The sequence below is a fragment of the Mustela erminea genome, chromosome 16 (genome assembly GCF_009829155.1).
Source record: "Mustela erminea isolate mMusErm1 chromosome 16, mMusErm1.Pri, whole genome shotgun sequence".
In the NCBI taxonomy this organism is placed as follows: domain Eukaryota; kingdom Metazoa; phylum Chordata; class Mammalia; order Carnivora; family Mustelidae; genus Mustela; species Mustela erminea.
In genome coordinates this window covers 22,705,479-22,719,359 of record NC_045629.1, presented here as the reverse complement: position 1 = coordinate 22,719,359, position 13,881 = coordinate 22,705,479, and the positions used below count along the sequence as shown (strand labels likewise).

General features: G+C 42.7%; 1 protein-coding gene across 9 annotated transcripts in view; it reads left to right on the top strand.

The window, feature by feature from the left end:
- Positions 1–9,089, top strand: part of NCOA2 (nuclear receptor coactivator 2) — a 303,670-nt gene extending 294,581 nt beyond the window's left edge. For all 9 annotated transcript variants that reach the window (XM_032316141.1, XM_032316140.1, XM_032316133.1 and 6 more), the window contains one exon: positions 5,209–9,089. In XM_032316141.1, coding sequence (XP_032172032.1) covers positions 5,209–5,220 — 12 coding nt within the window. In that variant the 3' untranslated portion in view covers positions 5,221–9,089. The remainder of the gene's footprint in view (positions 1–5,208) is intronic.
- Positions 9,090–13,881: the final 4,792 nt, after the last annotated feature.

The window sequence follows — 13,881 nt, the reverse complement described above, 5'->3', positions numbered from 1 at the left end:
AATTTTGCTCTGAAATGATATTATGATAGCCAAAAAAGCAGCAATGAATCAGTCACGTTTGAGCAAACTTTTATTTTTACTTTTTCTGAATCATGATGTTAGATCTTCAGGAGGATGAAGAGGAGCTAATTGTTCTCTATCCCTTAATTAAGTGTATGTTTATTCTTCTTAAGGGTTTTCTCTGTATTTCATTTTGTTTGGGCAACAGTCATGTATATTATTTGTCTATTATCTTCAACACTTGTTCTAAAGAGAAAGATATTACCGTGTTCAATCAAATCTTTAAAAAGAATAATTGGTACTTAGAACCCAACTGAATTGTGTGCATAGCAACAGATCTGTTACAGGAAGGCTCTGGAAGCAGTTTAGCATGTAGATAAGGGCTCACAGGGGCCCTCTGAAGCTAAGGGATATACTCCTTAGCAGTAGATAACTTTTTTTAACTTAAAAATTCTCTCTCAGTGGAGAAAATGTAGGATCAATGTTCAGTTTCCTACAAAAGAAGTGGATCTTGGGTGGTTTTGTTAATACCCAAGTTTAAAAAGTAATAGATCCATGGGGCGCCTGGGTGTTCCAGTCATTAGGCATCTGCCTTCAGCTTTGGTCATGATCCCAGAGTCCTTGGATAGAGCCCCGCATCGGGCTCTCTCCTCAGCAGGGAGCCTGCTTCCTCCTCTCTCTCTGCCTGCCTTTCTGCCTACTTGTGATCTCTGTCTGTCAAATAAATAAATAAATTAAATAAAAAGTAAAATTAATAGATCCAGGGTGCCTGGGTAGCTCAGTCAGTTAAGCATCTGACTCTTGACTTTGGCTCAGGTCATGCTCCTAGGGTCATGGGATCGAGCCCTGAATGGGCTCCCTGCTCAGCAGGGAGTCTGCTTCTCCCTCTGACATCCCTTTCCTACCCCCACTCATGCGTGCACACATGCGCACTCTGTCTCGCAAATAAATAAAATACTAAAAAAAAACCAGAACCATAGTCGGGGCGCCTGGGTGGCTCAGTGGGTTAGAGCCTCTGCTTTCGGCTCAGGTCATGATCCCAGGGTCCCGGGATGGAGCCCTGCATCGGGCTTTCTGCTCAGCAGGGAGTCTACTTCCTCCTCTCTCTCTCTCTCTGCCTGTCTCTCTGCCTATTTGTGATCTCTGTCTGTCAAATCAATAAATAAAATCTTAAAAAAAAAAAAATAGAACCATAGTCATGCATTGCAGAGAGGCCCATGGGTGGGGAGTTCTATAGATGTTTTCTCTAAGTACCCAGATACACAGCTCATCTAAATGGTCAATGTTGCTATAGTGAATCATATAGAAAATAGAATATATTTCATATTGGCCCTGCGTTTAAACTCTAAATGTGCCATTTATTGGAGTTTGAAGCCCCTTACTGGGCTGCCATCTTCTTGCGGCCAGTCCTGCCTCCCCCACCCCACTCCCTACCCCACTGCACTTTGACAGAGAGTGGCCACATAACCCACTGATGCCTTGTGTGCAGAAAGTAGATGCTTAAAACCTAGGATGGCACTTCCCAGAGGAACAATGACATTAGTATAATTAGGCGTCCACTGAAGAATAGCCCATTTTAACCCAGAAGTGCCAGGGAGCTTAACCTCTGGGCACATGGAAGCTCTGTGGGAGGAAGCAAGCATTTGGGGCCAGGATCACATTTTCCTCCCTGAACCCACAGCCACAGGAGGAGACCTCCCTCCGGCCACCTTCAAGTGTGACTGTGTGCCAGCCTAGGCCAGCACCCCCACAAAGCAGGCACTCGTAATCTTTTTTGTTTGTTTGTTTGTTTAAGATCTTATTTATTTGTCAGAGCACAAGGAGGGGGAGCGGCGGGCAGAGGGAGAAGTAGACTCCCCGCTGAGCAGGGCCACCTCCCCCCACTCGGAGCTTGATCCCAGTACCCTGGGATCATGACCTGTGCCAAGGGCAGATTCTTAACCAACTGAGCCCACCCAGGCATCTTCATAATCTTTCCAGAAACAACCAACAGGTATTGAGCATTTACCACAAGCATGATTGTTTGCCAAAGGCTTGGTTTAAACTAGATCACTTAAACCACATCACAACTGTATGGTAGAACTACTCTTTTGAGGGTTTCATGACTCGCCTGAGGTTCTGTCACACCAAGAAGGGAACCCAGGCAGGCTGACCCCAAAGGGTGCATTCCCAGTCCCTGCACTCTACCTCCCACTTCCCAAAGGGGACACAGAGCTCCCGTGATACCTTTCTAAAGGTTTTATGCAAGTAACATTGGAGAAGGCCCCCCGCCAAAAAATTGGTTGCTTTTCCTTTCTCTCATTTTATAGATCCTAAAGGGAAAAGAAACCTTCCCACATTCTGTAGGACAGGCAGACAGTGAAGATTCAGCTCCATGTTGAAAAGAGCCCTCAGTGTCAGGCACTAGGAAACTTCATCTTAGGAGGGAAAAGCCTCTGACATGAAGAAAGGGAACATACCATTCGGTCTCTAGCATACAGGGACATTCAGGGCCCATCAGAGATTTAGCCCTTCCCCACGCTCATCGATGAGGAGACGGAGTCTCAGAATTAGGGAATTTGGCCAACTCCACACAGCAAGTGTGGGGGGTATCCCACCTGGAAGTGAGGGGGACCATTCCAAGAAGCAGAATGCAGCAGGGACTTCTCAAGCTGGATCGACTAATCCACAGAGGGGGCCTGGGCACAGTGGAGAGGCAGAGGTGCAGGGAAGGTGGGCCAGTGGGCCCAGGGTATTTACCTGCATGCGCATCTAGGCACCCAAAGGGTGCCCGCTAAAACTGAGATGGAATGATCAGCACCACAAAAAGCAGCTTTCAATAAATACAGGATGTTCTGCCCATCCCAAGTACCCGCCAGGATGCAGGGTAAGGAGGCTCTGCCTGTTGTCATCTAGCCTGGACCATTCGTGCCACTCCCACTTTCCCTGTTTTTCCCAGTCCCTCTCTTGAATCTTGCTCACCCATCTGTACTTCGTACGTGTGAATGTTAAGGCCAGAGAACGGTCTGTCAGATGCTCTTGTTTCCTCCAGGGGTAATATGTACAGTGTATCCCTTCTAATCCATGAGTGATGACTGGCCATTAACCCGTCCTTGTCACCGTAATACTGATGTGTGCACAGAGGGTGAGCCAGTCATCTGCAGCCTCTTGTGTTTCTGGAATAACTTTGATGCTGTTGTCAATTAAGGAACTGTTTCCAGAATTTTTATCCGTAACCTGGTTCTATTTGTTGAGCTGGAAAGCACTGTGATTCATTGTTAATTGAATCTATGTTCCACTTTTCTTGAAATGGAGATTAAAACTGTACCTCGCTTAAAGCAGAGCGATTTACCAAAACACCATTTAGAGAAGGGCGGTTATTTCCTATCACCAACGATTCTTCCTTTACAAGGACTTAGAGTATGCCTCTGCAGTTTACGTATACTTAAACAGGCCAAAATTGAGTTTATTGCTCAGCTGCAGGGCTCTTGTATAAAGCGCGGCTGTAATTACTTGTACTGGCTCGTGTTACGGAAAGCGATCACTAACGAGGACCCGCTCTGAGGTGGTGATGATGGTGATAGTGGCGAGAACACCAACCGAGCACTTTCCCTGTTGCGAGAAGTACTTAATCACTCCACGTACATCATTTGGTTTAATCTTCATGACAGCCCTAGGAAGTAGGAGGGACAGAAAGATTTAGTGACACCCCCCCCCCCAAAGTGACACAGCCAGATGCCAAGCCAAGCAGCATCCCTCTAGAGATGCATGTCCCACTCCATGTTCTCTTTCATGACACCGATCCTGCCTGCTGGCTGCTTACTGGTGTCCATTCGTGTGAGAGAACACTGCCGCCTTCAAGTGGCTAAGGACAGGGATACTTCTCAATAGAATTTGTTCTTCCAGACTAACTGGAAAATTTACTTTTTTCCTATTTCAGTCAGAGCCATGGAGTATTTCTATATAAAATCACGTAAGTGACACAAATTGGGAATAAAGGTAGATATCAACTGTCTGTTATAGAGAGAAGGACGTTCACTGTTCTTCACGAGGAGCTGTAGCCAGAGCAGGTCTCGTGCACATGGGTTAAGCTTGGGGGAGCTACGCAGCCGGGCGGGGGCGGGGGGTAGCCCCCCTGTGACCGTGAGACTGCACAATCTGGCAGCAGTCTGCCCAGATCTCTCTTTCCAAGGGACTAGGTGAAACTTCCTCTCCAATCTGACTTAAACTAGACCATCTCTAGTGGCCCTGATGTGCTGTGTCTAAAGATCTAAACCCCAGAAGCAGCTGTTACTCGTGCCCACAGCAACCAACCAGTGTTTCCTCTCGCGGAACTCGGACCATGCTATTTCTATGTCCGCCTGGCCCACTCAGTGTTCTGATAGCAGGGACCGGAAGTGTATTGTTACGGTGATATCCCCAGCACCTGGCACAGAGTATTTCCTACATGGATAAAATATCTCGGGGGGAAACATAGTCAATAGCCAAAGAAAATCACTGACAGATAGACTTGGCGCCAACCAAGCAGACAACCTCCACTGGGGTCTTGCTCACTCCAGCCCTCCGTGTTCAGTCATTCAGACTGTCACTGCATAGCAGCCAAAAACTAGCACGAATGCCCCGAGAGCCAAACCCTGCTTATTCAGTTTGCTGAAGCCAGGATAACACCCGCAGAACCCAGGGCGTTTCTCCACAAGGGAGAGCCGAGATAGACATTTTGCTGAAAGTGGATTTGTACCAGATGATTCTGAGGAAGGAGTAAGCAAGTGGTGGCCATTTCTGAACTATGCTGTCACAAAGCAAGGGCAGTTCAGCAACGAGGTATCTTAGTAATCTCGTTGGAGAAGGTGGGAGAGATTGAACTGGTCTGGGATATTGCTGGGAAGAGAGCAGCAGTCATTCAGGAGAGACGGGTAATCCACTGCAGTCTCTCCGTCTTCAAAAGGGTAGGTAGGATTCGCTGCCTTTAGAAATAATGTGTCCGGTTAGGACCAGTGCCTTCTGCTTGTCTGCATTAGAATCAAGTGTAATTCAGCCAGATGCCGCCTTCGGGATGGGCAGTATTTAAAATGACCAAGTACCTGGGGCTAATAATACATTATATATTAATAAAAAGTTTAAAAAAATAAAATGGCCAGGTATTCTGATGATCTCACGATGAGTATTATAATCAACGGTGTTTTATAACAACTTCAGAAGTACTTGACACTTCTCTCTGTTTTCCTGCAGAAATACTGCTGACACTGAAGATAGCTGGTTGCTTCTCTCTTCAGCTGACTGGGCTCACTTGCTCAAAACACTTACCAGCCTGGAGAGCTGTGTCTATTTGTTTTGACCCAATCGACCTGCCAGCCAGTTCTGCCAGAGCCAGGTCAGCAGATGGGCCTGGGCCCCGGCTCCCAGGGTGGAGTCCACTTGGCTGTTGCAGGAGGAGCTGCCTCTTCTCTTGACAGTCTGAAGCTCACGTCCAGACAGTTGCTCAGTCTGTTCACTGCATTCACCTTAGTGCAACTTAGATCTCTCCTGCAAAGTAAATGTTGACAGGCAAATTTCATACCCGTGTCAGATTGAATGTATTTAAATGTATGTATTTAAGGAAAACAACCATGCTCTTGTTCTGTTCCTGTTTGGTTCCAGACACTGGTTTCTTGCTTTGTTTTCCCTGGCTTATCAGTCTAGTGCAAAAGATTAAGATTTCATCTCGGGGAAAGAAAAGAATTACCCAAACAAACAAACAAAAAAATCAAACTAAAGGTGTTCTAAACTATAGCCTGCATTTGGGATAAAAGCAGAGCAGACACCATGGACAGCACTGTATGTACAGACACCCAAGGAGTGAAGACCGATAAAATCATAGTTGTATCTTTGTAGAAGTTCTAGAGACCATGTTGGGAAGAGTTTCCAGTTACGAACAGATGAAAGGGAGCCTGTGAGAGGGCTGTTAATAAGATCAAGTGCTTTTTCCTTTTTTTTTTTTTTTTTTTCTTTGTCAGAATCAAGCTAGTTCATCTAAATTGTGAATTGAGAAGAAACGTTCATTTCCAAACTAAGCTCCCTTTAGGCTGCTCAGACAGCTTTGACCGTACCTCTTCACCTCTTCTTCCCCTGTGTGATCCTGCTTCTCCCTCCCCTCTCAGCCTTCCCCACCTCTCTCCTACATTCACTCATCTTGCTAGAAAAAAACTAAAAAGCAACAGAAACCAGGTAAGCCCTTTATTTCCTTAAATGTTTTGCCAGCCACTTAACGATTGCTAACTATTAACTTTTAGAAAAATGCATTTACTGGCAAGGAGAGGAGCAAAGTTAGGACTTGATACCAATCAAACTAAGGATACCTGCTTTGGAAGCATGTTTATTCTGTTCCCCAGCAACACTGGCCTACAAAAACGGGCAAAAATAACAGTGTGTTTAAAATTGACAGCAGATATCACAACAGATTGAACCTCCGCCATGTGTTTTTTATTTTGTTTTTTAGCAGTGCTGACTAAGCCGAAGTTTTGTAAGGTACATAAAATCCAATTTATATGTAAACAAGCAATAATTTAAGTTGAGAACTTAAGTGTTTTAATTGTATAATTTTTGTGAGGTATACATATTGTGGAATTGACTCAAAATTGAGGTACTTCAGTATTAAATTAGATATCTTCATAGCAATGTCTCCTAAAGGTGTTTTGTAAAGGATATCGATGCCTTGATTAGACCTAATTTGTAGACTTAAGACTTTTTATTTTCTAAACCTCGTGATTCTGCTCATAAATCATTTATCTAATCTATATGATATGCAGCCGCTGTAGGAACCAATTCTTGATTTTTATATGTTTATATTCTTTCTTAATGAACCTTAGAAAGACTACATGTTACTAAGCAGGCCACTTTTATGGTTGTTTTTCTTGCCCACTCTGGTAGGGGAATAATCTTTTATTAATGGGCGTCAGTTTCAGACAGCCGCAATACCGAGAAACTGATGGCCTTTTTTGAGCTATTTCTCCCCAACCCCTAATTCACATACTTTCTTACCTAAATTTCAGAATGATGTCTTTTTGATGTCTAAAAAGCAAAGCATTTTATATCTCATTAGCCAGGCTTTTTAGGAACAGAGAGGTTTTTCCTTGAAATTTGATTGTTTGTTTATTTGTGGCAGGGTGGAAAATGTACCAACGACCCCTATTTCTCTCTCTCTCTCTCTCTACGGGCAAGTAAGGGCATATACAAAGAGATCTAGCCCAAAGATAAATGGTTAAGTAGACAGTCTGAAAGTGTTGCTCCATACTAAAGAAATGTTCTGGAAATTTGCATTTCGATACCTTGTTCCACTTGAGAGGGGTCTCACTACAGGGAGGTGGCCAAGGAACAGCACTTCTCGACGGCCACCAGCTCACGTGGCCCCTCGAGAGGCTCTGCTCGCCTCCACCAAACCACTGGGTTGCCCAGCAGAGATGGAAAAAAATGAGCAGATGTTGGCCCGGAACTCCGTGACCTCATCGGTGTGATGAGGCTCACATGACACAGTTTACTGTGACCGGTTTTAAGTTGATTTTTAGAGATATGTGAATCAGAACGACTTCAGCTTCACACGGCACAAACGAGAAATGGAGTTTAAACTGGCTTTGTTTTGTTTTCAGTCCCTTTTCACCAGAACACTGTCCCCCAAAATATCTGTGTATCTTGTATCGTTGACCCATCTGCCCACTGTCTTAATGTCCATCCCAATTCAGACAAATCTGCAAACCTGTGATACTGGTAATCTAGAGTAATTCATGATCATTACTGTTTTGAAGGAAAAGAGATGATAAATTCTCCTGTGGCTCAGACCAGGTAGTGGATTTTGCTTTACATCTAATTAAGAAAAGTCAGTGAAGGAATCCTCTGATCATATTGATCACTATAGAAGCAAAAGCCAAAATCAGTCCCCTTCATTATCAGTATTTCTCATGCTGTAAACAATAAATTTGTTAGACTGAGTACTTGGTTTTGTTTAATAGAACAAAATAATCAGTGTTTTACTTATATTACTAAATGTGAAAAACACATAATGTGAAAAGTATACATACATTAACTTGGTTGTAAAACTCATTTAAGTGTTCATGTAATGTGCTAAGTTTAACAAGTGAAGTGAGCTGTTTTACTACAATGAATTCGTTTGACTCAAAGACTAAAAATGCCCCTCCCACGTGTATCTCTTATGGCCTGTAATAACCGAAAGCAATGTTTTTGCAGTTTATATAATGCAATTTTTAATCTGTGTTTAAAAATGGAGTTCATATGGGCTTAACACATGAAATGGGTGGCACAGATCCACTTGCAGAACCCAAAGATACACAATCAATTTTGAAATGCAACTTAAGCCATTAATTGTTGGTGTGAATTTAAAATTTTCTAGTATTTGTATGGTAGTATGCTGCCTAAGAGCAAAGCATTCTCTGCACAAAAGAAAATTACTGTAGTGGCTTCGATTTTAATTAGAATTTTCTCCCTGGTGTTTCTTTATAGACTAAAACAAAATCTTTTAAGTTTCTTACTACAGGTAAAAGCTATGTGCAAGAACCTCAAAATGCTAAAATCTAGCATAATGCCTTAGATCTGTTTTTAAGTCTTGTATATTCCTACATAGCTGTCCAATGTATTATATTTGTATAGTGAATTGTGTACAATTTTTGAATAAGTGCATCATCACTTAACCTTTATGTTGTTGAATAGTGATGATGATACATTTCTTCAAACATTTAACTGTCATTTTTGTTCCTTTGTCATTTGTGGGTTTTATTTGTACAGTTCCTCATGAAGTTGCATCTGAGATGTGTGTATATGAAAAGATTATACAAGGGTAAAATTAAGCAATATATTAACTATGGTTCTTCAGGAGAAAGCTTACAGTGTTTCAGGTTGTGATTTATTTTCAAAATGGAGTTGACTCTGAACATCACTTTGTTCACCTGCATTGATGTTTGTATTTCTAGTGTGAGCAGTTTATGCAAAGGTAGATATATTCAGAGAAATTTTAAATACATTTATGCAAGTTAATATTGCTTTGCTGATGCTATTTGCTTATTTGATGTTAAATAATGCTATTGTAAATAAAGAATTCTGTTGTTATTGCATCATTTAATAAATTTTAATGCCTTCGGGTTTTACATGGCTTGGGCGATTTTAATGTGTTTATATTGTATTTTCATTCATAACTGCATTTAAATTTAAAATACCTGACCTGTAGTTTAATCATTTCTCACATTCAGACAGTAGTTGATGCTATTCCTGGCACTTGAACGTCTGATTCCCCTGCTGACCCATCTCACAGATTTTTCTTAACTTTTTTTTTTTAAGATATTTATTTATTTACTTGACAGACAGAGATCACAAGTATGCAGAGAGGCAAGCAGAGAGAGAGGAGGAAGCAGGCTCCCCGCTGAGCAGAGAGCCCGACGTGGGGCTTGATCCCAGGACCCTGGGATCATGACCCAAGCCGAAGGCAGAGGCTTTAACCCACTGAGCCACCCAGGCCCCCTGTGATGGTTTTAATCGATTGGTTTGTTAATAGTTGATAAATAATACAAGCACAGTTCCTAAAACCCAAGGCATAAACTACAGGAAATACTAGTAAATATAATCTGGAACTGTGTTCTTAAAAGATAAAAAACCAACATGAGTGAATAGAAAACTCATCAATGCTGGGGCACCTGCTGGCTCTGTCAGGAGAGCAGGTGACTTATTTTTTTCCTGAGATTTATTTATTTGAGAGAAAGAGAGTACAAGTTGGGGGAGGGGGAGACGGGCAGAAGGACATCGAGAAGCAGACACTCCCCACACACACTGAGGGACTCGATCCCAGGACCCTGAGATCATAACCTGAGCCGAAGGCAGAGGCTTAACTGACTGAGCCACCCAAGCGCCCTGAGCATATGACTCTTGATCTCCAGGTTTTGAGTTCAAGCCCAACACTGGGTGTAAAAATTACTCCAAAAATAAAATCTTTGGAAAAAAAAAATAAAACTCTCAAACCTGTTAACTATACTAAATTAAAGGAAGGAAAAAACTTGATTAATTTCAGTAGATACCTTTTAGTAAATTTGCATAGCATAAATTTCAGCCCCCTTTCATGAGAAAACCTCTAGGAAAAGTAAATGTCCTAAAGTTATTAAAGGTTATCTGATGAATTTCCCACTGACACATCTTACTTAATGGTCAAATTAGAAAAATTTAAAAATAGACTTAATATTTTACCATTAAGTTGGAACAAAACAAGGAACCCTCATTACCAGTGCTGAGAATTGAGGTGTAACTACTGGAGTAGACAAGGAAAACATTTTTGACAATCTGACCGTCTCTCCTGAAAACCCAAATGAATCAACCGGCTTTTCGAATGAATAAAAAATCTCGGTCAGATGGCTAGAATATACAAAAATCGATACCTTCTGTCCACACTAAAAATCAATTTTTTCAAATCTCCATTTATAGAAACAATAATACAATGCTTATAAAATAAGATTACAGCTAAAACAAAGTGTGAAAATCCTTTGTGAAGAAAACTATAAACTCTTATTTAAAAGACACAGAAGGGAGAAAAAAAAAAGATCTAGGAAAGTAGACCTGTAAAAATCGAGACATCTTGAACCCAGGGAAAAAAAGGCCCAATATTTAAAAACAATCAGTTCCCCCAAATCATTACAAATCCCAAATAAAATCTAAGAAATAAAAATGCTTTGGGGAGATAAGACCTACAATCATTGAAACTTTGAATAAGAAAAACAATGTGGGGCTTTTGTTGATTAGTATTGTAAAATACTTATATCAAAATGGATAAATACATAAGAACAGGACCCAGAAATAGATTAATTATACATATATGATGGCATTTTTAGTCAAATTAGTAGGAATGCACTCATAAAACTGATTTTGAAACAACTGGCCACTTTTTTTTTTTTAAGATATTTATTTGTTTGTTTGTTTGTTTGTTTATTTATTTATTTGACAGAGATCACAAGTAGGCAGAGAGAGAGGAAGGGAAGCAGGCTCCCCGCTGAGTGGAGAGCCCAACGTGGGGCTCGATCCCAGGACCTAAGACCATGACCCAAGCCGAAGGCAGAGCCTTAACCCACTGAGCCACCCAGGCGCCCCCTGAAGGCATTCTTTAAAGGACAAAAGGTGGGCTACCTGGCTCAGTTGAATGTCTGCCTTCAGCTCAGGTCATGCTCCCAGGGTCCTGGGATGAAGCCCCATGTCCAGCTCCTTACTCATGAGGGAGCTTGCTTCTTCACCCCCCCTGCTGGTGCATGGTAGGTACGCACGCTCTCCCTCTCTATTAATAATTAATTAATTAATTAAAATCCTTAAAAAAAATAAAAAAGTTACTAAGTTTATAAAACTTTAATATTCTACCAACAAAGTTAAACTGAAGAAAGAGCAAACAATGCAACAAAGTGATAATAAAAACAATAAATGAAAAGAATTAGGAAATGAGCACGGAATAGGAACAGATAATTAATGAAAGTGAAACCAGCTCTGGTGTCCAGAGGACAGCAAGAAGGCCACTGGGGCTGGAGAAGAGAACTAACCAATGGGGTGAGCAGGAGGATATAAGGCCTGATTTTCAGGCCTTACAGCCAGGAGCCAGAACATATAAGGTCCTATAAGGCCTAGGCAAGGAATTTGGATTTTACTCTAAGTGCAACGGGAAACCACTGGAGAGTTTTCAGCAAGGGAGTAACATGATCTATCTATGTTTTCAATACACTGGCTACTGTGTGAAGAACAGCCTATAGGAAACCAGTTAATAGGCTATCGAAGAGACCAATTAAAAATGGAGGATGGGGGGGCGCCTGGGTGGCTCAGTGGGTTAAAGCCTCTGCCTTCGGCTCCGGTCATGATCTCAGGGTCCTGGGATCAAGCCCCGCGTCGGGCTCTCTGCTCAGCGGGGAGCCTGCTTCCTTCTCTCTCTCTGCCTGCTTGTGATCTCTGTCAAATAAATAAATAAAATTAAAAAAAAAAAATGGAGGATGGAGGGGCGCCTGGGTGGCTCAGTGTGTTAAAGCCTCGCCTTCAGCTCGGGTCATGATCCCAGGGTCCTGGGATCAAGCCCTACATTGGACTCTCTGCTCAGCGGGGAGCCTGCTTCCCTTCCTTTCTCTCTGCCTGCCTCTCTGCCTACTTGCGATCTCTGTCAAATAAATAAATAAAGTCTTTAAAAAAAAAAAAAAATGAAGGATGGAGGACTTCAGGTCCATCTAAAAAAAAATCCCACTAAGAAGGAAAAAAAAAGAGAGGAAAGCAAACCCTAAGATATTCTTTTTAAAGATAGAGAACAAACTAAGGGTTGATGGAGGGATGTGATACGTAAATGGGTGATGGATATTAAGGAGGGCACTTGTTGTGATGAACACTAGGAATTGGATATGTGATAAACTATTAAATTCTATTCCTGAAACTAATACTACACTATGTATTTGGAATTTAAATAAAAATCTGAAAGAAAAAAAATTAAAAATCCCACTAAAACAATAGAGACCATTCAAAGGCATAAACCCACAAGGACAGGGATGATAGGAGCCAAAAACAACAGCAGGAAGGGTTTATAAGCTGAATGCTAAGCTAGCCATGAGTGATGCCAGAAAGCAAGCAAAGTTTCACCACAGAACTTTTTTTTTTTGGAGATTTTATTTATTTGACAGAGACACAGCGAAAGATGAAGTATAAGCAAGGGGAACTGGGAGAGGGAGAAGCAGGCTTCCTGCCACTGAGCAGGAAGCCCAGTTCAGGGCTCAATCCCAGGACCCCAGGATCATGACCTGAGCTGAAGGCAGATGCTTAATGACTGAGCCACCCAGGTGCCCTCATCACAGAACTTCTTAGAGGCTCAGGAATTCGATGCTTCTGGTTGTGGTTGTGAGAAGCCTGGCCAAAAAGCTGGTGGATGTGCTTCTCTCCTCCAAGCAGACAATCTCCCCAACCTGGACAGAATGAAGTTAATATTGTACAGAAAATTTAACAGAAGGGTTGGGCAGGGGGTACATACTGAGAAAAGTATTAAGTGTGATCTGCAGTCAGAACCCCTTTGGGAGCACCTGGCTAGCTTAATCAGTTAAACATCTGATTTCAGTTCAGGTCATGATCCAGGATCCTGGGATCAATGCCCCCCCCAAGAGCCTACATAACCTCACACAGACCCTCATAGCCCCTCATAGCCCCACGTAGCCGCACACAGCCCCAAATAGCCAGGCCTCAGGGAGTCTGCTTCTCCCTCTCCTTTTGCCTCTCCCCCCACTTGTGCACTTGCACTCTAATAAATAAAAATCCCTTAAAAAGGAAAAAAAAGGGGGGGGGCAAGATGGCAAAAGAGTAGACCTAAATTTCGTCAGGTCCTAGGAATTCAGCTAGATAGTTATCAAACCATTCTGAACGCCTACAAACTTAACAGGAGATCAAAGAGAAGAAGAGCAACAATTATAGGAACAGAAAAGCGACCACTTTCTGTAAGGTAGGAAGTGTGGAGTAGTGAATCCAAGGCGATATACAGGAAAGTAGACCGCAGGGAGAGGGGCCAGCTCCCGGCAAGCAGTAGAGCAGCGGAGCACAAAATTGGAACTTTTAGAAGTCTGCTCCACTGAGGGACTTTGTTCCAGAGGCTAAGCAAGGGGTGAAGCCCTCACAGGGACAGTGTGGTCTCAGGACCCACGGGGTCACAAAAAGACCAAGGGTGTCTGAGTGTGGCAGAGCTCCTAGGTATCAAAGCAGGGAAGCCGGCTGCAGAGACAAAGCCGAGGCATGGACTCTCAGCTCAGGGTTGCCATAAACTGTGATTCCTGGCATAGTTGGGCCACTGCTCCTCGAGCAGAAACCCAACAAGTGGCAGATCTGGGGAGACCCCCTCCTTCCTCCTCCAGGAGGAGCAGCACAGGAGCACACGGAAGG